The 27,844-nt window shown below is 42.7% G+C and overlaps 1 protein-coding gene across 4 annotated transcripts; it reads left to right on the top strand.

Moving 5' to 3' along the window:
* The first annotated feature begins 630 nt into the window (after positions 1 to 630).
* LOC134527548 (uncharacterized) lies at positions 631 to 27,676 on the top strand. 4 transcript variants are annotated; one of them, XM_063360318.1, is made up of 3 exons: positions 631 to 11,725; positions 26,384 to 26,478; positions 27,369 to 27,676. In XM_063360318.1, exon 1 carries the CDS (start codon positions 712 to 714, stop codon positions 3,202 to 3,204), a length of 2,493 nt encoding a protein of 830 aa, XP_063216388.1. In that variant the 5' UTR covers positions 631 to 711; the 3' UTR covers positions 3,205 to 11,725; positions 26,384 to 26,478; positions 27,369 to 27,676. The 4 variants fall into 4 exon arrangements, with proteins under 4 accessions (XP_063216388.1, XP_063216390.1, XP_063216389.1 ...); XM_063360320.1 differs by lacking the exon at positions 26,384 to 26,478 and having other exon boundaries at positions 631 to 3,615; XM_063360319.1 differs by lacking the exon at positions 27,369 to 27,676 and having other exon boundaries at positions 631 to 3,615; positions 26,384 to 26,571.
* Positions 27,677 to 27,844: the final 168 nt, after the last annotated feature.

The raw sequence follows: 27,844 nt of genomic DNA on the forward strand, positions 1-27,844 counted from the left end.
CTATTTGATTTCCTCCATTCCACACCGTTCCTGTTACTTAATGATAAACAACCCACGTGGCTCGGTCCACCCACCACGTCACCCACTGCGATTGATTTAACTTTCATCTCCCCGGACCTAGCAGGTCTACTACGATGGAACGTCTGGTCCGATAATTGGGGTAGTGATCACTTCCCTATTCATATTAGTACACAAACATCTTCTAGTGAGGGTGCCCCCATTCTGGAATATTACTCTTTCCTCACCTCAAAGGCCGACTGGAATAAATTTTCACAGATCAGTGAAGAACTCACCATTACTACGCTCAATGAACATATAGATGATGTTGAAGACCTATATACAACGTTTTGTAATAATATACTTGCAGCGGCAACAGCAGCTATCCCACTTAAGTTGAAAGGTGTACCTACTAAATCGTGTAAGGCCCCATGGTGGGACAATCAATGTTCAGACATCAACAATCAGAGAAGAATGGCTCTCCGCGAATATCGTCGATCTTCTACCACAGCGAATTTCATTAAACTCAAAAAAGCCCAAGCCTCTGCAAAATTAATTTGGAAACGACGCAAAAAGACCCACTGGCAACAATTCTGTTCTTCTTTGTCACGTACCACCCCACTGCATTATATGTGGAAAAAATTTACTTCCTTCAAAAATTGTAGTAGTCCATCCCCTTCTATTAATATACCCCTCCCACTGTTACCTGACTTTATGAAAATGATTGCCCCAGATTATGCTCCTAATGTCAATCCATTTACCCAGGCTGTAACAGTACCCACCGGAGGTTGTGCTCCAAATCCTCACGTGCTGTTAGATACATTCTCTCTTTCTGAACTCCATAAGTGCCTTTCCTCTTCCAGAGATTGTGCCCCTGGGCCTGATTTAATAACGAATTCCATGATCAAACGCTTACCGTCCAATGCCATCAGTCTTTTGCTGCGTATATTTAATATGGTATATAATGCTGGGTATATTCCTTCTCCGTGGAAGGAGTTTTATGTTCTTCCCATCCACAAACCTGGTAAACCTCCCCTTTTACCTTCCTCTTACCGCCCTATAGCCTTGCGTTCTAATATAGCAAAATTATTTGAGAAATTGATTAAAAACAGATTGGTTTGGTGGTTAGAACATTATTCTCTTGTACGACAGGAACAATATGGTTTTAGATCTGGTATTGGTACAGTGGATGCCATCAGCTATTTATATTCACGTATTCAACAAGCGTTCCAACAAAAAGAGATCCTAGGTGCACTTTTCATGGACATTTCTTCAGCGTTTGACAATGTCCAATTACATATATTGCAACAGAAATTAATCTCCTTAGGCATTCCGCTGAAACTGAACAAAATTCTTCATGAATTATTCGCTCAGCGCCTTTATAAACCTCGAATGATTCATAATGGCCCTTATACTCGGCAAGTGTTCCAAGGTTTAGTTCAAGGAAGCTCACTCAGTCCCATTTTATTTCTTATTTATACGCAGGACTTAATCTTCCATCTTGGACCCTATGTTCGCCTTATTGCATATGCGGATGACATAGTACTATGGTATCAAGGACCCACCTTCCAGGACGTTAGTGCAAAACTGGCTGTCGCCATTACATCTGCCAATAAATGGTTAACAGCTCATGGAATGTCCTTATCGCTATCGAAGACCCATTTGGTCTATTTCACTAAAAAACGGTACAGTTCACCTCTTCCTACTCCGTCATTAGAAGGTCACACTTTTCCGGTCATTTCCCAAGTAAAATATTTAGGTGTTATTTTTGATAGAACGCTCAATGGTATTGGCCATATAAACTATGTGATCAATAAATGCTACCACAGAATACAACTGCTTAAAGCTCTAACTGCCAACAGATGGGGAGCCGATATTCATACCCTGAGGTCTATCTTTCTCGCTACCGTCCGAACTAATCTAATATACGGTTGTATTCTCCTACAGCATATATCTAAGACTCAAGCTTATCGGTTGGAAAAAGTACAGAACGAAGCCATGAGGATTATTCTAGGAGCTTTCAAATCTACACCAATTATATATCTGCAAGTTGAGTTAGGTATATTGCCTTTAACGTTATACCGACCACTAACTTACTGTAAACATTGGACTCATCTACATCAGACGAAGTTAACCAGCTTAAAAAGGTTGATGGATAGAGTATATGAAATTCCCCTGTCTATAAAACGAAGTTCGGTATCCATGCTGCCCGCCCAGATACAATCAAACTTTTCCTATGATTATGCATGTCACCATTATACTCCCACTGTCACAATTTTCGGAGGCAAAGATGTCTCGCCTATTGCTCTCCGTCAGATGGTTCTGGAAATGCTCGCACAATACCCGGACAGTACCCATCTCTATACCGATGGTTCCAAAACTTCTACTGGAACGGGAGCAGCTTGGTTTGATAAGACTAATCACAAAACGGGCCTCTACCAATTACCTACTTACATCACCATTTATCTGGCGGAAGCATTCGCGATTTATCAAGCATTGACATATATACTCAACTGTCAGATAAAAGCTCCTCTTATACTCTCAGACTCTGCTAGCGTTTTAACCTCGCTACAATCCTTCCGGACTCCTGCGGAGCTTCTTATCCTTGAAATTAAAAAATTATGCTTAGCCATTCGTCAATACACAAACGAACCTGTATTTCTATGGATTCCTAGTCATACTGGCGTACACAGCAATGAAATAGTCGATAATCTAGCGACAATGGCAATTACACAAGGTGTCCCTATGTACCCACGATCTCCGCAGCTCTTACAACCACTTATCAAGGCCCATTATCATTCTCTCATGATTTCCCAATTGACACAATTATCTGCGGCCCGCTCTACCTTATATCACGAGTTACATGGTACTACATTTAAGGTTATATCCCACTACCCCCTGTCTTCACATCGCCATCGTGCTATCATATCTTTCCGTCTTCGTTCCGATCACAATAGTTCACCGGCACATCTTTACAAGCTGGGTATTATTGATTCGGCGGGTTGTTCCTGCGGAAACCCTTATGCGGATATGCGACATATACTTCTGGAGTGTCCCAATTTTGTGGACAGACAAAAAATGTACCAGGACTTGCGAAAGCTGGGATTGCCTTTCCCCTTATCGTATCCTTCGATGTTATACCACCATCCACATGAGGTATGTCAGATCTTAATTGATTTCATTCTACGCAATCATATTCATGTATAACCCTGAAGTAGTAATAATCCGAGGTGGCCGGTTTCCGTCCCCATCCTCTTACTCCTTCATCCATGGCCTTCCGCTCCTGTGGTCGATAGGCCTCTACCAAGAAGACTAGCCTCCCTACCCATGTTTTTCCTTACTGTAGGTCACCCACTAACGTCTAGGTTCAGCTGCTTTGAATCATGGCTGCTGGTTCACACCGTAGGCCACTCAACCAAAAAAAAAAAAAAAAAAAAAAAGGATTTCGGATTCGCGCGCGCACGGTTTGTTATGGGTAATGCTGGACCGAGTTTTGTAAAGCATGGAACGGGAAAGTCTTTGAAAAGTGCACAGAAAACTATTGTGTTGAATGTTTTTAAAACATTTTCAGACAAATATCCGGATTGTCGTATGAACGATCCGGGAATAAAAGGAAACGTGAGTATCCTGTTATCAAAACTTGTGATGATTTTGTGAAGACGGCTACCCTACTAATATTATAAACGCGAAAGTTTGTAAGTATGGATGGATGTTTGTTACTCTTTCACGTAAAAACTACTGAATGGATATGAATGAAATTTGGCCTACAGCTAGCTTATAACCTGGATTAATACATATACCCCATATTAACATGAAATTCCATCCCTAAGGGAGTTAAAAAGGTGATAATTTCATTTTATAACAGAAAAAATCATAGGTCATAGACATACAAATAGTGAGTGAGTGTAATTTCTCTATGTCTGACACACGATCATACACATAGTAAGGTCTGGCAAATTAATATTTTTCTTCTTGGTGAGACCAGTCCGCTTAGTGGAGCTCGGAACGGCTAGCAAAATAAAGGCGCTAATAACAGTTTTTTCCTTAACTTCGTCAATAGATAGAGTTGCCTTGAATTTTAAAAGCACCATCGTTTGATGCATTTGTCATGTCTTTAATGTTCGTTTAATTGTGCTGTATGCGTTCCTATACGATTCGTCCGATTGCGATGAAATTTTGGTGATTTGTTATGCGCATGCCCATGAAGGTTACTGAGACGGTATAACTATTTTTCAATAGTTGGAGCATGTATCGTGTCAAAAAATGCTTTTATTTTCATTTTATATAGTGGCACTTCGTCTGTTTTTGTTGTATAAGTGCGCACGCATGACACAATTTATTTAAATATAAAAGAGAGACAGAGATAGAAATATATATATATAGTGAGATAGACACGGAGAGATAAGTTGAGATAGAGCGAGGTATAGAGAATGAAATGGGTTAGATAAAGAGATGTATAGAGCTATATAGAGACATATATAGAATATATAGAGATAGTGGGAAGTATATATGTAGATATAAAGAGATAAATAGAGATAGAGAGATACATAGATGTATATAGATGTAGATAGAGATAAATATATATAGAGATGTATAGATGATTTGTATATGTGGAACTACTTCAAACATATTACAAAACAAAACTGAATGAGGCATTGCAATGCAGGCCGAGCATTACCTAGATAATGGGATATTTTCAATATTAGTAATCTCTTATTTTTCAGCTTCTTTCTATATTGCTTTATAAAGTCTAAATTACATACAGACCAGGTAAATAACTATAAACTGGCAGACAACGTCTGTCGGAATCTGAAAGTGATATAAATTAATTTTCACATTTGACATTCAAATTAAGAAGACGATTACTAACTACATCTGATTTCGATATGAACAAAATTTAATCTAATTTTATATGCACACACACATTTATATGTGTATATGTGTAAATACATAGATATATTTACATATAAAATGTATATATACATTTATGATGATTGCGAGTAGGAGTGGCAGGCTGTTACTGGGACGATGTAAACATTGAAATGTAAACATTGCGCCAGTACAAACGTCGTGCTGGAAACCTTGCTCGTGCGCCGGCGAGCAGGAATCTATTAAGCATAGTTAGGACCCCTGCAGTTAACACGTAGCGTTAAGTAATTAAAAATACAATATATAGCTGCGGCACGATCGACATAAATAAACCAAATAGTGTGAAGCGACATGTACCAATAAGCATACATAAAATAAAAACTCACTGGAATGCACCCCGCCCACCCTGGCGATGTGTAATAAAATAAATTAAAAAATAAATGTTGTGTAGGGAGCTGCAAGCATTTTCTCACAGCGGTAGCCGCGATGCGTCTGGATGAGACGCTAGTGAAAGTGTTTACCGATGCGCGCGATGCCGGAGGGGGGAGGTGAAAGCTCCACTCCCGGACATCGGCGGCGCGCTCGCGAACACCCGAGGGGGGAGGACGGGAAAGTTGTTATGCACCCACTCCCGGACACTGGCGGCGAGGTCGAAAACAAAGCCTGAGGGGAAAGGACGGGCGAGCCACAAACCTACCGTCGAATATCACGGGCATTAATCCAGGTCTTTACGGAAATGGGAAACCCCTTCCACGACACTAGGAAACGTTCGCCACACTTTTTATGAATTTTATTCACCAAATAAGTAAATAAATAAGGTACGCAGTTACTTGAATCTCAGGACCATAATAGCCACCTTTAATTTCATTACCAGCCAAATCACTCAAATGAAACACACGTGCAAAATTATTCGTAACTTTGACCACTCTGAAAACCTCCTGTGACCACCTCGGTTTGAATCCCTTCTCAAACATCGTCTTGTGTTTTGATATACGTACGTACGAACCCACGTGAGCCTTTAACCGTCTAGAATATATTTTCTTAACATATCTGTAAACTGTTTGTAGCAAAGAGTTTTCCCTCACAGCATTCGGAGCCATGCCTATAGTGCGGTGGAACCTATTATTGTAGACAGAAAGTAATTTCGGTAAAAGTGTAAGCCACTTATAATTTCCTTGTGCCGAGAACTCACGGTAAAGCATATCCTTTAATGTTCTATTAAAACATTCTACAACAGATGCCTTGACTTCGCTATAACTAGAGTAATGATTAATTGCATATGTTTGCATTAAGGCTTGAAAATGTCTATTGTAAAATTCCGCTCCAGTTTCGCTTTGAATATTCTTAAAACTTCCCGCCTCATTTAAAATACTCTTCATGGCTGCGGTGACTAATATTCCCGTCTTTTGTTTAACTGGAACCGCATAAGCATGTTTGCTATAAACATCTATAGCAGTAAGGATGTACTTGAAACCGCTATTTATCCTGCTGTACGGAATCATCTCCACCAAATCAATCTGTAATAAATCGCAAAGCCCATAGGTCAACACAGGTCTACGAGGAAAAATTCTGCGAACTCCGCGATGCAGTTCATTAGCAATCCCACGTTGTGGGACACTCATTTCGCGATATATCCAGCTTCCTTCAACTCTTCAAGAATAGATATCACCTCGTTGCTATGTCTGGTATGGCCAGCAGCTTGCGCGGCCATTATTAATCTGAGGCGAGCAATAAGCTGGTTCGGGTTGTCCCAATAGATAAATTGCTTTGTGCGTTGCAAATCCAATGTTTTTTGTAACAAGCCACTACCTCGCTGAGATGAGTCAATATTCGGAAACAATCCCCTAATGATATCAAACTTTGCATGCGTTTCTCTTTTATAAGGTTTTGTTGTAGGATCATTTCTTTTATAATAAGCATTTGTAATTTCTAGTAAATGTCCATATTGTTTAAAAACAGACTTGGTGTAGGTGTGCGGCACACGACGAAACAATAATTTGAATAAGCCGGGAGCAGGCTGTATAAATTCTTCGTTGACGCGAATTAAATTATTATCGTGAAAAAATACTTCCGTATCCCCTAAGAACCAACGGTTGTTGCGTTTATAGAGACCGTAGGTCCCATCACCCGAGCGAAGGTTGTAGCTCCGTAAGTAAGACTGTAATTCACCCAATGAATCATTCATAACATTGCGACGTATACTAGTGTCAGAATCATAACCATCACTCATTACCGGTTCCGGCTTCACCTCCGAAGACTCTTGTTTCGGAACAATATTATGTTGCGGGATAGACTGCACGAACGACTGTCCAAGCTTATCCAAACGCGAATTAACAGACTTGAATATTTCCTGATTAATCGCATCCCTCTCCATTCGCGCTCGCTTAGCCAAAATATATTTGGCACGTATGTTCCGTATGACATGATCTAAAGCGTTTGCCTCGGTAGACATGACCGAAGATAACCATACAGCATAAAGCCTTTTTATATACAAAATGTCTAGAGCTATGTATTTTTAGGAGTCTGTCTCTGAGGCGTGGGCCGCTATGCAACAGTTCTCGCAGTCGATGCAGAAACCAATCCATCAACACCATTCTTAACAACACCAATGACACGAGCCAATTGTGAAACACGTTGCGAAATGTCAGCGCCACTAGCGGTAAGTTTCAATATCAGTTCCGCCAAGATACTGTTTACCTTTTCTATAATCGTATTCTCAAATAGATCGAGTTTATTCTCCAACAAATTAACATACATATCACCCAACTTTGTTGGCAGTACCGACAGACGAGAACTGATTTGATCCACAGACCGCTGCTCCTTCACCTCCATATTACGTAAAAACTCGATAATACCAACCTGCACATCCCGTACATTGATTAACGATGAATTGAGCTCCGTAAACCAACGCAACAGCTCCTCAGTCACCGTGCGAGTGAATACATCCGCGACCGAGTCGATATACTGCTTACTCGCGCCATCCCCAGCATCCCTTGGCACACCCACACGCTTTAAAAGTTTTCCGCCCAAATCGCAATTCCCATCAAGATCGCGAGATATACACGAGTCAAGCTGACGTTTCAGAGGACCACCTCCAACCTTGGATACGCTGTAGGACATCCTTCAATGACTCGCTACAATAAAATGATCAAAACCACAACGATACCTGCCATTAAGTAAATGATAATCCTTTACGATAACAAGAAAACCATGTTCATTTTTCCAACACAAGAAGCACATATCCTTAAACATGCGAAATTTCATATCACTGTTTACATGATCATCGTAGGCATGTCGCAAATTAAGCATATCCATGCGGAAAAGCACGATAACATTCGCATTATCACGAAGCAAATGTTTAGGTATTCTGCCATAAGTTTGCCCTAGGTAAAAACAATCAACATGTGCGTGTCGACCCATAGAAAAATACTGCTGTATGATTCCTTGTTTCTCACACATTATATCGTCAAACACAAACACTGAATTGGCCCTGGCCTCGCTAGGAGGTATCACATCAGCATTTTCCGTATACGGGAAAAATCCCAAACCTTCCACCGCTCTAAGAACTGTAGCCAACCGTTTATACTTTGGTTGGCGCAGCGATTTTGAATATAGATAAACATTCTCGAACCGAAGACCGTTCGGTTCCTCGAGTAAACTAAGTAGGACACACATTTTACCGCATTCGGATGGACCGACAATCAAACATCTTATTGTCGAAGGTAATAAAGAACCATGCCACGACTCGCGAGCACTGGCTTCATCAGCCTGTGTAATCCGCACAGTCAGCGAATCGCGCTGTGGCACTACTTCCATTACACAACTAAACAGAAAACTATAAAAACAGCATACTTATACCAACTCGAATCAGTATAGTGTTATGCGTTGTACACGAAAGAAGGTTCAAAGAGGTGGAGGAATAATAAACTCTGTTATTAACAAGCTGCCAGTAGAAGTACATCTGTCAGGATATAATTTCTGAGGTCCGGGAACGAAACTCGCCAAGAGGCTAGCACGCGGAGATACAGGAGTCAATTCCCTTGACGAGGCGTGTCGTCTCCACGATATTAGCTATTCTAAAAGTAATAACCTAAGTGACAGACACATAGCCGACGGGATATTAGCGAACCAAGCCGCACAAATAGCAAAGAACCCCGCAACGAAATTCAGTGAAAAGATTGCAGCGTGGGGAGTCAATAAGATAATGAGAGTAAAACGTAAGATTGGCGGCGGTGTCTGAACAAAGAAAAACCGCGCAAAAAAAAAAGGTGGGCTATTACCTTTCATTTTCCCAGCGCTGGCAGCGCTAGGCAGTTTGATTGGTGGAGCGGCGGGTATAGCCAAGACCGTGAACAACGCACAGCACAATAGTAAAATGTGGGCGCTTGCAAAAAACGGTTTGGGCCTATACCTGCGTCCCTACCAAAAGTCAGAGAGGGAGGGGTCAAGCGGAGAAGAAGGAACAGGGGCGGGAAAAGGAAATGAGGATATTGAGTAACCTGCCAAAGAGAGCTCTTACCACCACAAACTTAAAGACAGCAATTAGGAAATTAAAAATTCCACATTTTAGAAATGTGTTTATGAAGGATAAATTACCCACAAAACCATATCACAATGAGAGCGGTATTATTAATTTAGATACGAGTAAGGGGCCCGGAACGCATTGGGTAGCGTATGCCAAAACCGGTCGTACGGCTCGGTATTACGATAGTTTTGGAGACCTGCCGCCCCCTTTAGAAATGCAGCGATACCTGAGAGGCTGCAAAATAACATATAATTACGATAGACAGCAAAAGTTAAACTCATTCAACTGCGGTCACTTATGCATAAAGTTTCTCATCTCGGTATATAAGAGAACCTGCTTCGAAGGAACATGTCCATCACACTAATACTAAGTGAAAACACATCGGAACTGTGTTCAACATACTTCCCACCGATCGACGTAAGTGACGGGTTATGGCAGCTCGCTCTCGTGGATTTTACAGTATACAATTCCATCCCGAACGTGGATGAAAACAACCGGATGTTTAGGTACAAGCTGAAGAACGAAGAGATGATGCGAGAGATTAAATTACCTATAGGTTCCTACAAAGTCTTAGACATTGAAACGTATATTAAACAACACCTACCCACAGACGTATTGTTTTCATTGAAGGGTAAATCCAAACACTATACAATGTGTATTGCACAGCAATGCACAAATCGACTGCACCGGCGACTGTTCCCTAGCCCCGATGCTTGGATTCTAACCGGAAGTCTACGAGGCGAATAAAATTCACGAGTCGACCCAGCCCGTAAACGTGATGTTGGTAAATGTGATTAGAATCATGGCGAATATCATTGGCCACAGTTTCCTTAATGGAAAACCAAACAGTATGATACATGAATTTTCCCCGAACGTTCCTCCAGGATATAAGCTCAGTGATACACCTCAAACACTCATTTACAGTCCGGTTACCGTGCAACAAATACGAGAGTTGGTTATTAGAGTGGTAGACCAGAGCGATAAATTAATCAACTTGAAGTGGTCGGTGCGCGTCACTTGAACTTCGCGCCGCGCGGCGGGCTTCGGCGCTCCTTCCCTTCCTACTTCCCCCCCCCCCCCCTCTCTGCGTCCAGTGCTGTGTCTGACTTCCCCTCGTGAGGTGTCCGCGCATGCGCGTGGCGCCCTCTTGTTTAATTTAAACTAGGTGTAATGCCTTGAAGGTTCTTCTTGTTCGTTGGCACACAGTCGGTGCTGGTCGTGAATTAAGCATGTAGTCAGATACTTGCTTTAGAGAGAGAGTGTGACAGCGGGGAGAATGCACGTAAGTGTTGTAAGGTGGTGACCCTTACAGTAATGTAATCCGTACTTGGTAATAGCTGCACTATAAATTCTTATTTCGGCCGTCACCGTCTAAATTCTATTTGGCATTTATTGTTTTCCTTGATCGTTTTTGTATTAATACCATGCATAGTTTGACGTTTCTCCCCGTCTGGTCTACAGTCTTCGTTAGGACTTGTTTTTACGTAATGTATTTAATGTATTAATTTGTGAGTTTTCTTTTTATATCATGCTTTATCATGCTTTACAGTAAGCTTATACCGCCTAGTGTAGGTTAGGCCGCGGTCGCCTGCATGTTCATTTGACGTTTTTTGTATTCTCTAATGAGGCATGTCTGTGTTCACGACATTCATTATCCCTGTGTGTAAGCGTTAATACTTAATTGTAAAATTTCTATCCATCAAGTATCTATCAAGTTTCTATTATGTATTAAGTATTTAATCCTAAGGAAAACATGGATATGTGTTCACGTATTTTGCCGTGGCATTTGTACCGCTAATTTTTCTTGCTATCAGTATTAATATAACCCAGTATTACTCTTGTATGTGAAAGAATGATAAATTTGTATTAGGTTAACGTGAGGCTTTTGCCCAGGATTAAACGATATGTATTTAAATTCATTACTTGCTAATTTAACCTTTGCATCCATCCTTGGCAATAATTGTTAACTTACCACTTTTTGAACACTATTTACTCAGCATAATTTATTCAGTATTTTTAAGGATTGTGTTACACGCAGTTGAAGGTTCACGTGAATGGACTTCACCTGTTTACACTTTCCCATGAAGCTCATGGAAGCCTTCAACTGCGCAACTCTGCTATGTTATGCTGACTATTAAAGTGTTTGTTTTTCTCTTTTGTCTTGCATGCACCATGGGGTCACCGGTCACGGGATGGGTGTATCGTCTGCGCCGTGACGAGCTGGTTCAAATCCTCTCCGAGGAGGGCGTTTCCTTCGAGGAGGGCGCTACTGTTGCTGTTTTGAGGAGCCTACTCGTCCAGCATGTTCGTAACTCCTGGGAATCGGCTGATGAGGTACCGTCTCGGCAGTTCCCACCCCCTTCTGGCCCCGCTTTGAACTCAAAATTTAATACAAAAATATTTTTTTCTAACCTTAAGCTTCTTCCTCGGCTTGATAGCTGCGAGCCACGAGCTGTTTTGGATTTTTTAAGTGCGGCATCACGTCTTGAAGGGCTGAAATTAGTTAGTGAGGCAAAATTGTTAAAGGCCCTGCTGAGTCTCTGTGGAGCCGCATTTTTGCAATTACTTACTGACGCAATTACTCAGAATCTTTCTTTTGCTCAGTTCAAAAGCTCAGTTTTGCAATTTGCCTGTCCTCCACGTGTGCTTGAGAGCTGTAAACGAGACTTAGTATTTAGGTTTCAATTGCCTAACGAGCCCACTCTTCAGTTCATTAATTCCGTGGCCAATTATGCGGCCGTTCTTAATTTAAACCTCACAGAAACGGAGTTAGTACTAACTATATTAGGGAATGTCTCTCCGCTTGTGCTTCAACATAGCGCCATGCTTAGTCCTCCCACAACTTTGAATGCTTTACGCAAGTGGAGCTCTGAAGTGGAGAATCGCTTGCTCGCTGTTAGAAAATATAAGGAGGAATTCCCCATTTCATCTACATCGCAGTTTTATAAGCCTAAAAACTTAGAATTTCAGCCTGCTGTGAATGTTTATTCTCAGTCTGCTCGTGCTACGCGCGCGCCGCAGCTCGTTGATTGTGCGGTTAGTGTAACCGAGCCCCTTGTCGGCTCCGGCCGCGCTCCCGACAGGCCCCCCCCTCCCACTAATGCGCCCGGCCTTAAGGCCAGCCGGTCTAGGTGTGCCAACTGCGGAAAGTTCGGTCACGCGGTGTCTGAGTGCACGCAGCCCACTGTGAGCCGTGATTTACGCAAATGCTTTAGGTGCAACCGCGCAGGGCACTATAGGGATCGGTGTCCGTGAAACGGGCCCCGATCGGGCGTATGAGCGGTCGCCGCGATCGTCGTCAGAGAAAAGCCGCCTCTCATAAATTTCACAATTTTGTTCATGTTAATTTGTTTAGTGATATTGTCCCGGCTTTAGTGGATTCCGGAGCCACTCGTTCTTTGTTGAGTGCTGATTTTTTTGATTCCTTATGTAATAAATTTCCTGCATTGCAGAGCCGTGTGACTACGTGCCCTGACGTCATTATTTGTGTAGCTAACGGAGAAGTAGTACGCGCTAACATGACAGTTGAGCTTCACATTAAAATTGCCGGATTTTCCTGGAACTGGCATTTTTACGTTATTCCTGGTTTGTGTCATTCACTTATCCTTGGTCTGGATTTTCTGGGGAAAACTCGTTGTTTGATTGACGTGGCTAATCAGCATCTTGTTTTTGGCTTTCACCCTTCATTAAAAATTAAATTAATTCCGCAGAATGCCGCCCCTGAAGTCATGTCTTGTCCTGACATGAGTGACGTGACCTTCAGAGACTCTCTGATTTCGGACGTTTTCAGTCGTTATCCTGACGTAATAAATAGTCGTATAGGTAGGTGTGATGTATTGCCCTATAAGTTTTATTTAAAGGATCGCACGCCTGTTAAGGCCAAAGGCCACAGAGTATCACCCCCTAAACTACAAAAAATGAAGATTATTGTTGATCGCCTCATGGAAGCTGGGGTCATTGCCCCATCTATTTCTGATTTTAGCTCGCCTACTTTTCTAGTTCCTAAAAAGGAGGCTGGAGAATTTCGCTTGGTTCACAACTTCAAATCTTTAAATGATAAGGTCATTCAGGACTCTTACGAATTACCGACGGTAGAGAGCGCTCTACAACACCTAGGAGAGGCAGCCATTTTTTCCGTCATCGATTTGAACGCCAGTTTCCATCAAATCCTCTTGCATCCTGATTGCCGTAAATACACCGCATTTTCTACCCCTTGGGGACAATTTCAGTTCAATAGGGTGCCCATGGGAGTTTCATTTGGTAGTCAGGCCATGAGCCGCATGCTGGACCATATTCTTTCTGATTTGAAGTATAAATTTGTCTTTAACTATATTGATGATATTATTGTTTATAGCGCTAGCTTAGAAGAGCACAAACAACATCTAACTCAAGTGTTTGACCGTCTTCGAGCGGCTAGGTTAACTGTTAATCCTGACAAACTTCGTTTGGCCCAGGACCATGTTAAGTTCTTTGGTTACATTATTTCTAAGGGAAAGCTCATTATGGACCCTGACAAGGTTTTACCCATAGTTAATTTTCCGCCCCCTAAAAACGTCAAGGGAATTCAAAGATTCCTAGGCATGACAGGTTACTATGCACGCTTTATACCGGACTATGCTGCAGTCTGTGGTCCGTTGAATAAGCTGCGCAAGAAAAACACAGCCTTTGAATGGGGTGACGCGCAACAGAAAGCCTTTGATAATCTTAAGGCCCTTGTCTCTTCTCCTCCCGTTTTGATCCTTCCGGATTTTCAGCGTAAGTTCGCACTTCAGGTCGATGTGTCTAGTATTGCTCTAGGAGCCGTCTTAGGTCACCTCGAAAATGATAGATTACGCCCCATAGCTTATGCTAGCCGATCGTTGACAGACGGAGAAAGGCGTCTCGGCGTGTATGAGAAGGAGGCGCTTGCATGCTTGTTCGGCGTTGAGAAGTTCGCCTCGTACCTGGACTGTCAGGAATTTGACCTGTACACTGACAATCAGGCACTTAGCTGGTTATTTAACCACCCTAACCAGCTAGGGAAATTAGGGCGCTGGGTGTTACGGCTGTCCCGCTTTAACTTTAAGCTACACCATCTTAAGGGTAGTGACAATGTGGTCACTGACACGTTGTCACGGATGTTTACCCCTGAGGAGTTTGACACCAGTGCCTTGCCAGTATCTTGTTCTGAGCCGATTAGTGCCGCGGTGTGCAAGGTCTTCCCAGAGTCTTTTCTTAGTATCCGTGATTGTCAGAAGGATGACCCGCTGTGCGTTCACATACGCAGGGATTTGCATCATGGCACTGTTACGCCCTACGTAGAGGAACAAGGTGTAATTTATTACACAGGGAAGTCTGGCAAGCAGAGGAAGGCAGTGGTTCCTGCCTCCCTTCGTCCGATGGTTCTTAAGTACTTTCATGACTCATTGTTGGGTGCTCACTTGGGTATCGAAAAAACGTTCCGCCGCATCAGCGCGCATCTGGCATGGCCCGAACTACGTGCAGACGTGCGTCACCACGTGAGGTCCTGTGTTGACTGCCAGGTTTCTAAACCCCCGCAATGTGCCAAGGTTGGCCTGTATTGTGCGGATCCCCCGGTTGCTCCATGGCACGTTCTGCATATGGATATTTTTGGCCCCCTTACACGCTCCAAAAAGGGAAATATTTGCATTCTAGTGGTTCTGGACATCTTTTCCAAATTTGTGTTACTACTCCCCTTAAAAAATATGAAGGCGACTAGTATTGTTAAAGCCTTAAGAGAGCAAGTGTGGAAATTTTTTGGTGCTCCTGCTATGATAACCTGTGATAATGCCCGTTACTTCCGGTCTGTATTATTTAAGGATATGTGTTTTGAATGGGCTATTAAACCCATTTACAGTAGTCCCTATTGCCCCCAGGGTAATCAGTCTGAACGTGTAAACAAGGTGCTTAAAGCCACTCTTACTGCTTATTACAGGGATGATCAGTCGTTGTGGGACAGTGACCTTGAATTCATCAACGTGGCGTTTAATTCTGCTGTCCATATGGCGACAAGGTTTCCCCCTTCCATCCCCTTCATGGGCCGTGAGTTGACCCATCCTTTGCTTAACTCCTGGGGACTGCCGCCTCTGGAACTCGCCTCTGACAGTGATTCCCTGGAGGCCATGCTTGACAATGTGAGTTGTAATCTTAAGAAGGCCCGCGAGGCTGTAGCCGCCTCTTATAATGCTACGCGGAGACCACATGGTTTTGCTGTTAATGACTTGGTTCTCTTAAAGAATTTTAAATTGCCTAAACTGGCTGATAATGTTAATTCAAAATTGATTCCTGCTTTTGTTGGGCCATTCGTGATTGATAGATTTTTGGGAGACAACACGGTCCTATTGCGTAACCCTTCTGGTTCTAGAAAATATAAAAAGGCCCATGTGGGTCAATTAAAGAAATTTCATCAATAACCTTTTTTTTTCTTTTATTTGGACTTAGTTTTTTTTTTGTTGTTGTTTGGGTGTTCGTGTTTCCTTCTCTTTCTTTTTTTTCCTTTCCTCCCACCGATGCTCCCGCCACGCCCAGAAGAGGACTTCGCGCCGCAGCGCACCCGACGCTCCTCGCCCTGCCCGAGATAGCGTGACCGCAGCCGCCCGCCGGGTTCGTCGTGTCTGCAAGGTCACTTGCTTGCTAGGACGTTGGTCGCCGTCACGTCACCGATGAGGAGCGGTGGCATGGAGTCGCCGCCGTCTCCTGCCCGTGAGGGGCCGTAACGCGTGCGGAGACTAACTCTCCTGCAGCGGCCGCTTCGGATGGCCCTGCCTGCCAGGCGCCGAGCGTGGGCAGGCGGTGGGGACGCCCGCCGTTCTTGCCCTGGGTTCGCGCTGGGGGAAGGCATGCTGTTCCTGCTACTCTGGGATGAAGAAGATGCTGTCCGATATTGAATTTATTAGGGACGTCCCGTACTCTAAACTTTCTCTTCAGTGCTGAAGACTCTTTATTTCTGTGGATACACTGAGAATCCTTACTAGGTGTCCTACACGAAAAATTATGCCAGTCATGAACTCACTTCAAGAAATTGTTATCTCGAAACATTGGTTGTATTTGTATACACATAGACATGTGTTGAACTCACTTCAAGAAATTGTTATTTAGAAACATTGGTTGTATTTGTATACACATAGACATGTGTTGAACTCACTTCAAGAAATTGTTATTTAGAAACATTGTTTGTATTCGTATACACAGAGAAATGTGTTGAACTCACTTCAAGAAATCGTCAGTTAGATATCAAGAAATTGTTATTTAGAAACATTTGTTTGTATTTGTACACACATAGAATTGTGTTGACTTGACATTTGAGTTACTTCAAGAGTTGTGACCGGACCTGCAGTTCCTCGTGTCCTTGTGACTTGGTTGGCGAGGCTCGCGGTTGCGTTCTTCAAGGGTGGGGGAGTTGAAGTGGTCGGTGCGCGTCACTTGAACTTCGCGCCGCGCGGCGGGCTTCGGCGCTCCTTCCCTTCCTACTTCCCCCCCCCCCCCTTCTCTGCGTCCAGTGCTGTGTCTGACTTCCCCTCGTGAGGTGTCCGCGCATGCGCGTGGCGCCCTCTTGTTTAATTTAAACTAGGTGTAATGCCTTGAAGGTTCTTCTTGTTCGTTGGCACACAGTCGGTGCTGGTCGTGAATTAAACATGTAGTCAGATACTTGCTTTAGAGAGAGAGTGTGACAGCGGGGAGAATGCACGTAAGTGTTGTAAGGTGGTGACCCTTACAGTAATGTAATCCGTACTTGGTAATAGCTGCACTATAAATTCTTATTTCGGCCGTCACCGTCTAAATTCTATTTGGCATTTATTGTTTTCCTTGATCGTTTTTGTATTAATACCATGCATAGTTTGACGTTTCTCCCCGTCTGGTCTACAGTCTTCGTTAGGACTTGTTTTTACGTAATGTATTTAATGTATTAATTTGTGAGTTTTCTTTTTATATCATGCTTTATCATGCTTTACAGTAAGCTTATACCGCCTAGTGTAGGTTAGGCCGCGGTCGCCTGCATGTTCATTTGACGTTTTTTGTATTCTCTAATGAGGCATGTCTGTGTTCACGACATTCATTATCCCTGTGTGTAAGCGTTAATACTTAATTGTAAAATTTCTATCCATCAAGTATCTATCAAGTTTCTATTATGTATTAAGTATTTAATCCTAAGGAAAACATGGATATGTGTTCACGTATTTTGCCGTGGCATTTGTACCGCTAATTTTTCTTGCTATCAGTATTAATAAAACCCAGTATTACTCTTGTATGTGAAAGAATGATAAATTTGTATAAGGTTAACGTGAGGCTTTTGCCCAGGATTAAACGATATGTATTTAAATTCATTACTTGCTAATTTAACCTTTGCATCCATCCTTGGCAATAATTATTAAATTACCCCTTTTTGAACACTATTTACTCAGCATAATTTATTCAGTATTTTTAAGGATTGTGTTACACGCAGTTGAAGGTTCACGTGAATGGACTTCACCTGTTTACACTTTCCCATGAAGCTCATGGAAGCCTTCAAACTTTAGAAACGAGGTGATTACACTACGCTTACATTTGAAAAAAGTTTGGGGGTAAGATACTTTGGTTTGCATAAAGGGGCGGGGGTGAGCAAGCATAGAGCCAGTATGAAAGCAAACATCAAGCGGTTAACACCTGCCAACGTGAGGTTCCTAGAAAAAATAGGTTTCAAAGTATTTCCAAATGGAATATAGTATACTCGATGTGCAACAATCACCGCAGTTTGACGATGCAGTCTCAAAATGTGAAATGCACACGTACAGACCATACATTACGGGACCGTACGAGCCAAGTTCCGAGATAGTTATAGCAATACAACACTCTGACGTGTATACGCACATTGCTAAATCGTTTCTGCGAATTCGCGGTGCATTCACGAAACCAAACGGGTAGAAACCAGACAATGCAAAAATCGTAAACAATGGTATACTACATATGATAAATCGAATATCATTCGAACTTAACGGTGTGACAATCGACGAGGTACGTGAAGTTGGAATTGTGACAACTGTGAAAAACTATTTATCGCGCACGCGTGATGAAAAATCCTTAAGTACGATGGCGGGATGTTGTCCGGGCAGCGATTACAGTTTACCACTTACAGCGCAAGGCAAGTTTGAAATATGCGTCCCGTTGAACCAGTTGCTAGACTTTGCAGAAGACTACAAACAAATATTAATAAATTGTAAACAAACACTCGTTATAATCACCGCAAACAGTTATATTAATGCTATAATGGACACAAGCGATCAGCCACAGCAAGTGACATTACGTTTGCAATCTATCGACTGGCTTGTTCCGCATGTAATGGTAAGCCCCGCCCAGCGCACACGGCTGTTGAAAATGGTTGAAAAAGGTCGCGACATAGATATGGCTTTCAGATCGTGGGGAGAGAAGTTTACCCGAGTTTACCACCATCACAGAGCATCAGTTGGGCTGTAAAATCTAGCTTCTCCAGTGAACGCCCTCGTTATATAATAGTGACGTTTCAAACCGGCAGGCATAATGTTCTAGCCGCAAACAAATCTAAAATCGATCATTGTAATTTACAAAATATCAAGGTCTATCTTAATTCCGAGGCGTATCCATATTCGGACCTAGCAATAAACTTTACGAATGGTTACTACCTACTTGCATATAATATGTACTCGGACTTTCAAGCGAGCTACTACGGTAGACTAAATACGCCTCTACTTGACCCGGAGGGATTTAAAGATAAAGCCCCTCTCTTTGTATTCGATGTGTCATGTCAAAACGAAAAACTGACCTCAACCGTCATAGATTGTAAAATAGACATTACCGCAGCAAACAATATGCCGCCGCTAACACAGGCATACACAATTATCCTACACGATAGATTAGTATCGTACAACACGAGGGATCAAAGTAATAAAATACTAAGCTAAACACGATGTATGTTCAGTCATGTCTCAGCCGCCATGGCGAAGTGTGTTAACTTCCAAGGCTTCTTCTCACAGCACGGGTTTATCGTTAAGGAAGTTAGCATTGCAGACTCTGAAGGGAACGTGATTACGCGCTCGTTTCAACCACCATTTGCGTGGAAACATTTAATTAGAAAACATCAACAAACAAATACGTGGCTCACCAACAACTTCCACAACCTGAAATGGGAAGACGGAATATTTCCCTACACAAGCCTGCCAAACATATTGGAGGTGCACCTGAGTGGAACTATAATGGTCGCCAGGGCCGAACAGAAACGTTGGCTAGCTAAACATTGTCTCAAACATGTGCGCATAGTGGACGTTCAAAGTGAATATGGCTGCCCATCATTAAAGATATTAGATAAATCGTACAGCAACAACCGCAGAGGCACAAGACCGGTATCGTCACGCCACAACGCAGCGCTGCTCAGAGCATGGATGGTTGAAAACATTGCCGAGAGCGATGAGAAAGGGGAAATGTCAGAGGAGGAGGAGGAGGGGTAGGCTTCAAGGTCGCAGCAAGCGGCTAGAACGTAAAAAACAAAAACGAGATGTCGGTATAAATATAGCTCGGTGGTCCAGAGCTAACCAGTAAACGGTAGCCCACACCCGTTGGGAATGACGTTCGACCCAACAGCACACTACCTGGAGGTAACGCCGGGCTTCCGCCGCGTGCAGTGTGTCACCCCGGACGGTCATTTTCAGCTACACGTATGCAACTTTGATCATCATTGGGTGAGTGACTGCGACGAGGAGAACCCAGACATCCTCGAGACGCCCTGCAAGCTGTCAGACTGTGTCGTACACCATATACGGCCAGACACTACTTTCCCCACAACGCTAGAAGAACTTAAGGCAGCAGCCGACACTGAAACTATAAGTTCAGTCCCCGATTATTCCTCCGTAATGTGTGAACTGACACGCATCACGAAGTCAGAGACTATCGTTCGTTGGGTAGAGAGGTGCGGTGGATTTATTCACTATACCATAAATGGTAATCGTAGACGGTACACATCATGCAGCTTCCTACAGTGTAGACTCTACCGCTTCAAACCCCTCGTGTAACAATGTTACTTAACCGCAAACCATGCCGGACTCTGAACGAAGCGATCGCAGCAAGACATAATGTTGGGCGCTGGGATGAAGACTAAATACCTGACGCTATAGACGTACACGATGATCCTATATTCTACCCGCTGTGGAATCTACCGCCGGACCCAACACATTGTGAAAGGCAGGCTGCAACTATGTTTGACCCTACCGAAAAAAGATACATGCTTACCCATGCGGGTTTGCATAGTATAGAATACAGAATACGCTTCTTTGATACAAACAATCCAAACATTATCAAAGCCTTCACATACCTCGAGTACTACAGAGAAAACACGCATTTCCGATTGAGGTGGGCTACCGAAACGGCCATATAATACTGTGCGACATGTGAGCCTGTTTCAGTGTGAAGATAAAGACTGTATTGTCCATTTGAGCCATCCGCATGCATGTTTCCCATGCACGCGTCACGACCTCGAAACATCCAGAATACCTGCTGAAGAATCCGGTTACGTCGAGACGTGTGCCGGATCATCACATTCTCGCTATGACATGCAATTACCAACAAGATGGATACAAACGCATAACATGCCTTGTAGTCACCATTTGTGTCCGGTGGGGCGAGCCTACATATTAAAATTAAACAACTTCTCAGTGCCTTCGTATCTAAATCCCCAAGTAACATGTCGTGCACCGAAACGTTGCAGTTTGATGCCACTCTTCCTCATGCAATGAACTGTTCAGAGTGCTGTGATTGGATAATACATTTAATTATTCATCTGGTAAATATTGTTTTAAATAGACACGCAGGTCCGTGCGTGAACAGTTGTGCAGAAACAGTGACGGGGTAAAGATGGCTAGCTTTAATCCCCGGAACACGTATCCAGATGTAACTGCAAGCGTAGGCAGTGTAGAGTATTGCGAGTGGAGTCAGGGCGCATTAAGACATGTTACGGAAGAATGTGACTCTACCGTGCACTCGAAACATATTCACAACCCAAGACCGGAAGACCTGCCTCTAGAAGTGATTCCCTGCCCTGGCTTCGGCGAGTGCTGCGTTAGTATGTTACGCAACGATACAACTCTACCCGCAACAAGTTAAGAGGTCTACGCACACGCCTTCGAGACACAGCCACCATTGTCCGCCTGCAGCCAGACTTCACCGCCGCCACCGCCGTCGGTAGAGCCGAGACGCTGACGCCACCCTTCCTCCCGCAGAGCACAGGGCCTCGATGAGGGCGACCTGGGTCCAGCGGTGAGCAATGACCAATACCAAGCAATGGACGAAAGAGTGTTAGACATTGCCAGAACCGCACTGCGCAAATTGCTTACAGACCTTATAAAGAAAATATAATTTATTTTATACGTAAAAATTAATTACAATGTAATATCATTTAAGCGTAAAAAGGAATTACAATGTAATATCATTTAAATGTATTATTGATTTCAGTGTAACTTTTATTTTATACGTTAATTGATTTCAGTGTAATGTAACTCTTAATTTCAGTGTAATATCATTTATATGTAAAATTGTTTTTCACATTTTGTATTATTTTATACGTAAATATTGTTTATACATAAAAGTAATGTAACATAACACGTTTTAAAAAAAATACCTGATTTGTAACTCTATTTCAACGGGTGTGGGCTAATAAAAACAGAAAAAATGTCTCGATGTATTTTTATTTCTACTTGACCCTGACAACCACATAAAGAACTAATGTGTTCACACTTGACCTTGAAAACCACATAAATATTTTTCAAAATGTGTTCACACTTGACCTTGCAAACCACATAACTATTTTTTAAAATGTGTTCAGACGGAAAACGTCCGTGTGACGTACATGTTTACGGACATGTGGTAAAAGTGTGTCTAACCTGGACTGACCTAGCTGGGCATGCATAAATACTGCATGCTTGCATTTGATGTCTGCGCATGCTACGTGAGGTAAGTCTCATCCGCTTGATTATACTTTTGTTAATTTTATTACACATCTCTACTTCTCTACGCGGTCCCCTCCCTGACTGCTGGCTAGGCGGACTCCCCTCCCCGACTGTGGGGTGGGGTAAGGCTCGTTGCCATGACAACACAGCGCGGAGCGGAGGGGATTGCGCTCAGTCGCGTTTACGGCGCGCGCAGAGTAACATATTCACGTAGCTTGCGCTCAGTCACGCTTACAACGTTACATGTACACATAGCTTGGGCTTCACTCAGTATACACAAGACCGTTTCCATTAATATTTACAAATTATGTTTATTTTTATGTTTCTAGAACATTATTTGTACCTCTGAACGTAACTTTCCGTCTATCCCCTCCTCGCCATGTCTACTCCCCCCGAGGCGAAGCGATCCCGTCCCAGTGAGGCTTCCACGTCGGACACTCGCGACAGCGCGCGGGTGTCCGGGGTGGAGTCGCGTGAAGCTGGCGACTTGCCTCCCCTGGAGAGTGTTATCTTGGACTCCGCTTTTGCTAACCGGATAGTGGACTTTCGGATCGGAAATGATGTTGAGTCTATTGATCCCGATTTGGACCGGTTTCTACAGAGATGTAGGGTTCCCTTTCTGGCCTTAACTTCCGTCTTGGTACGCCCTTTTAAAGTTTACATTTCACTCTCGGCTTCATTTGTTAAGGAATCTGTGGAGGGAGGCGAGAGTGAGACATTTCATTTTACAACCCACTCAGCCACGGTGCTCTCTTATGAGGTAGGGGAAATCTATGATTCAGTATTCATTCCGGAAATCAATAGGAACAATAGCGAATTCACTGCTCGTGGCAGTGGGTGGGCTCTACAGCGATTGATTAACATGAATGTACATGTTTCAAGCTATAGGGCTTTCACCGTTGGCGTGCGGCACACAAAATTACCGACATTTTTGTCCAATAGGAAATCTTGTGTCAATATTGATTATCCTGAGCAGCAGTGCTTTCTGTATGCCGTTATAGCAGGTGTGATGCCGGCGGAAGGCGATGTTAGCCGAGCCAGTTCGTATCCGGATCCACTTATGGCTTTCAATACGTCTGGTTTGAGTTTCCCGTCTACTCTCCATCAGATTAAGACATTCGAGAGGAACAATAATATTTCCGTTAACATTTATGCGTGCGTAGACAGTAAGGGGAATATTGTTGATGAATGTTTTAGTGGCAAATCTGTATCCTCTATCCAACCTCTTCACGTATCCTCTGAGCGAAGAGAGAGACATGTAAATGTTTTAGCGATTCGTTCTAGTGGCGCGGCAGAGCACCTACACTTTGTAACAATTAAGAGTCTGTCCAGATTATTGCATTCCCAAATGTCAAGGTCTAATCATAAGAAATGGATTTGCGAGCGCTGTCTTCAATACTTTACAAGTGAAGACAGGTTAACTTCACACAGTTCTCTGCAGCTAGCATAAAGCGGTGCGTTCCTGTTTCCCTACAGAGGAGAACAAATATTTACAGTTTACAAATATTGCAAAACAGGATTGCCTCGGCTTTATTGCGTACTGTGACACCGAGTCATACCTAAAGCCGATATCCACCTGTTTACCCGGTGATGAGACATCTAATACCACACGGGTAAACGAACATGTACCATACGCATGCAGAATTTTGCTAGTGTGTGGATACGATAGCTCTTTGACCAAGTATGTGCAATTCGAGGGTGATAATTGTATTGCTGAAATGGTCGCAGAATAAGTTTCAATGACAAAGTGGGTATGTGATATTTATTCAAAGACCATTCCTATTAAGATGCCGACTCCAGCCATCTCTGCAATGCTTGCGAGTCAAATACATTGCCATATCTGTAAGAAGGTATTGGCTGGGCAGAAGGTGCTCGATCACTGCCATTTGACTGGTGAAATACGTGATTATGCCCATTCGAAATGCAACCTGGCTTTCAAGATGCAAAAGAAACAGCCTGTCGCGGTATTCCATAATTTGCAAAATTATGATGCCCACTTTTTAATGAAAAATTTAGTTTCGCAACGGATTGCACAGCCGGACGGCTCCTTTGTTGTGGAGAATCCTGGCGAGGTCAAAGTATTAGGCGTAACATTAAAGAGTTACAAATGTATTACTAAATACATACATGTCTCAGGTAATGCGCAAGGAGACGTGCATGCTGTGCGTCTTCGATTTATTGATTCACTTAACTTTTTAAATTCATCTCTGGAAACTCTTGCTGGCAATCTTACGCCGGATCAGTTGAAACTCACCCGTTCAATGTTTCCGGATGACGCACAGTTTCAGTTAGCAACGCGTAAAGGTGTGTTTCCCTATGACTTTGTTAAGTCTAGTGAACATTTGCAGACTGCCTCGCTACCACCAAAGGAAGTGTTCCATAACGTATTGAGTGACACGGACGTGAGTGATATGGACTATACTCACGCTCAAAGGGCTTGGGATGTCTTCCATTGTGCCACATTGAAAGAGTACGCACTTAGTTACCTTAAGGTGGATACTTGTTTGCTGGCCGATATATTCGAGTCTTTTCATTTCGTTTGCCTACAACATTATTCGCTTGATCCCGCACATTACATTACCGCTCCCTCGCTCGCATGGGATGCACTTTTAATTAAAACCGGTGTGCGTCTTGAACTTGTGACCAACCCGGACATATACCTCTTCCTAGAGTCTGCCGTTCGTGGAGGTATTACAAATGTAAGTCGACGTCACGCGAAAGCTAACAATGTCTACATGTCCAGTCACAACCCGAGCCTTCCGTCTTTGTACATCTGTTATTTCGATGTTAATGCACTGTATGCTCACACAATGTTGGATAAGCTTCCTGTGGGTAATTTCCAATGGGTTCCCAGGGATGAGTATCCGGGTTGGGATTTCAACACCATTGAACTCGATGGTGATACATCATTATTCGCGGAAGTAGATTAGATCTTTCCCGATGATTGTCACGATCGCCTATCTGATCTGCCTCTAGCCCCTGTGAATGGCGTACCACCAAACGGGCGTATGAGTAAATTACTGTTAACTCTCGCGCCGCGTACTAAATATGTTGTCCATGCTAAGTCACTGCAGCATTAAGTTCAGTGTGGGGCGGTCATCGGCCAGGTTCACCGCGTGCTGCGGTTTGCGCAGGCGGCCTGGATGAGGGACTATATAGCCTTTAATGCTGAGCGTCGTGCCCAGGCTGCGAACTCCTTCGAGAAATCGTTTTTTAAATTACTGTCGAACTCGGTTTACGGGAAGAGTTTGGAAAATACGCGAAAGCATTAGGATATACGCATCGCTTCACGATACGATTCCATTTATGGGGCGGCTGAGCTGATTGGTCATCCGACATTCAAGGCTCGGCGAATCATCGATGAGAGTTTAGTCTTCATAGAGATGCAAAAAGGGTCGATTACCTTTGATAGACCATTGTACACAGGTGTCACCATTTTAGATTTATCAAAATTGGTTCTCTACGATTTTTTACTATAATTACATGCAAAATAAATTCCCTCCACAGTCTCTGAATCTCTTTTACACGGATACGGATTCTTTAATTTACCACGTTGTGTGTGACAACATTTACGATTCGATTCGCCCCGATTTAGCTTCCCGTTACGACACTTCCAATTATGCGCCAGGTAATGAGCAACGCTTCCCCTTGGTTAATAAGGGTGTAACGGGAGTGATAAAGGATGAGGCTGCTGGCAATATCATCACGGAGTTTGTTGGTCTTCGCCCGAAGCTTTACGCGTTTAAGATGGAGGACGGTTCTTCGACGCAAAGGGCCAAGGGAATCAAGGCCAGCGCACTGCGTTCACTCCTGTTTCCTCAATACCTGGATTGCTTGCTTCGAAATTCACGGGTTCTCGCGACCCAACACCATTTCCGATCGCGAGGCCACACTGTGTTTACGGAGCATGTGACCAAGGTAGCATTGTCTTCAGGAGATGATAAGCGTTGGCTTTCTGAAGACGGTGTCAGCACTCTACCTTGGGGACATAAGAACCTACGCCTCTCCCCGGACAACCATTAACCCTTTCCCTTGTTATGTTCAGCTATCCTGTCGTCCCCGAGGGATGGGGTGGCCTAGCACTCCGATCCTCCCACCCCCTCGAACCACACACCATTGCACGTGGAGAATAACCTATTGGTATGTCACAGTACAAACGTATTTTCTTTTACACAAGTAATTTTAATTTTCTCTTTTACACAAGTAATTTTTTCACATATGTTTCTTTAAAAAAGAAATGTTAACATAATTTATATAATTGTTTATGTGTATAAATTATCGTTTGAAGCTAGAATGATTTTAACGTATTTTATACAAATGTTTACATATTTTCTACACGTTTATATATATATATTTTTTTTTTTTAAGTTAGAATGGTCTTAACGTAATTTATAATTTATTTTACATATATATATTTTAAAAGAAATGTTAACATGATTTATATAAATGTTTACGTGTATAAATTATCGTTTAAAGCTAGAATGATTTTAACGTATTTTATACAAATGTTTACATATTTTCTGCACGTTTATATATATATTTTTTAAAGTTAGAATGGTCTTAACGTAATTTATTTTACATATATATATCTTTTAAAATAAATGTTAACATAATTTATATAATTGTTTACGTGTTTAAATTATATTTTAAAGCTAGAATGGTCTTAACGTAATTATTTTCTCGTTTACACACATAATTTATTTTACATACGTTTCTTTAAAAAAATATTGTTAACATAATTTATATAATTGTTTACATATTTAAATTATCTTTTAAAGCTAGAATGATTTTAACGTTATTTATACACGTTTATATATATTTTTTTAAATTTAAAGCTAGAAAAATCTTAACATAATTTATACAAACGTTAACGTATTTTCTACACACGTAATTTATTTTATTTTACACAAGTAATTATTTTAAACATGAAATTTATTTTACATATATTTCTTTTCTCTTTACAATTCTTAACGTAATTGTTTTACACACTTGAGTTATGCTGTAGCTACTGCGCATGTATTGTTCTGCAGATCTCCCCAACACAAGATGGCTGTATCCACACGTGATGATAAGTCAAACCACATACCGAGAGATATAGCCAAGCTACTTTATATGGAGGAGGTGGTGGAGGGTGAACCACCTCCACCGCGGGAGCTTCGGGAACATGAACCTGAAGTTGGCCGCAGCGATGGCTCAACCGCGCGTTCGCTGCGGCCGACGGGGTTGAAGAGTTGGCATGGCCTTCGGGGACGTGTCCCAGGGGTCGTCCGCCACACATGATTGGTCGACGTGGATATTATTTATACCCAAAATTAAATAAAACCAACATTATTTTTTACCCGTGTGTTGTCTACATTATTTCTTTTTCCACCTCTGTATGTTCCTTGTGCTTGCTCCTTTCCTGTACGCAGCGATGGCCTGACCTTGTTTCTCTGTGGTAAAAACTTTCACTGTCACCCAGCAGGTAAACACATTCCTGGTCGCCGGCGCACGAGCGAGGTTTCCA

The sequence above is a fragment of the Bacillus rossius genome, chromosome 1, assembly GCF_032445375.1.
Source record: "Bacillus rossius redtenbacheri isolate Brsri chromosome 1, Brsri_v3, whole genome shotgun sequence".
Taxonomy (NCBI): Eukaryota; Metazoa; Arthropoda; class Insecta; order Phasmatodea; family Bacillidae; genus Bacillus; species Bacillus rossius.

Coding starts and splice junctions, on each gene's coding strand:
- LOC134527548 (XM_063360318.1), top strand. CDS start 712: ATGAAAATGATTGCCCCAGATTATGCTCCTAATGTCAATCCATTTACC.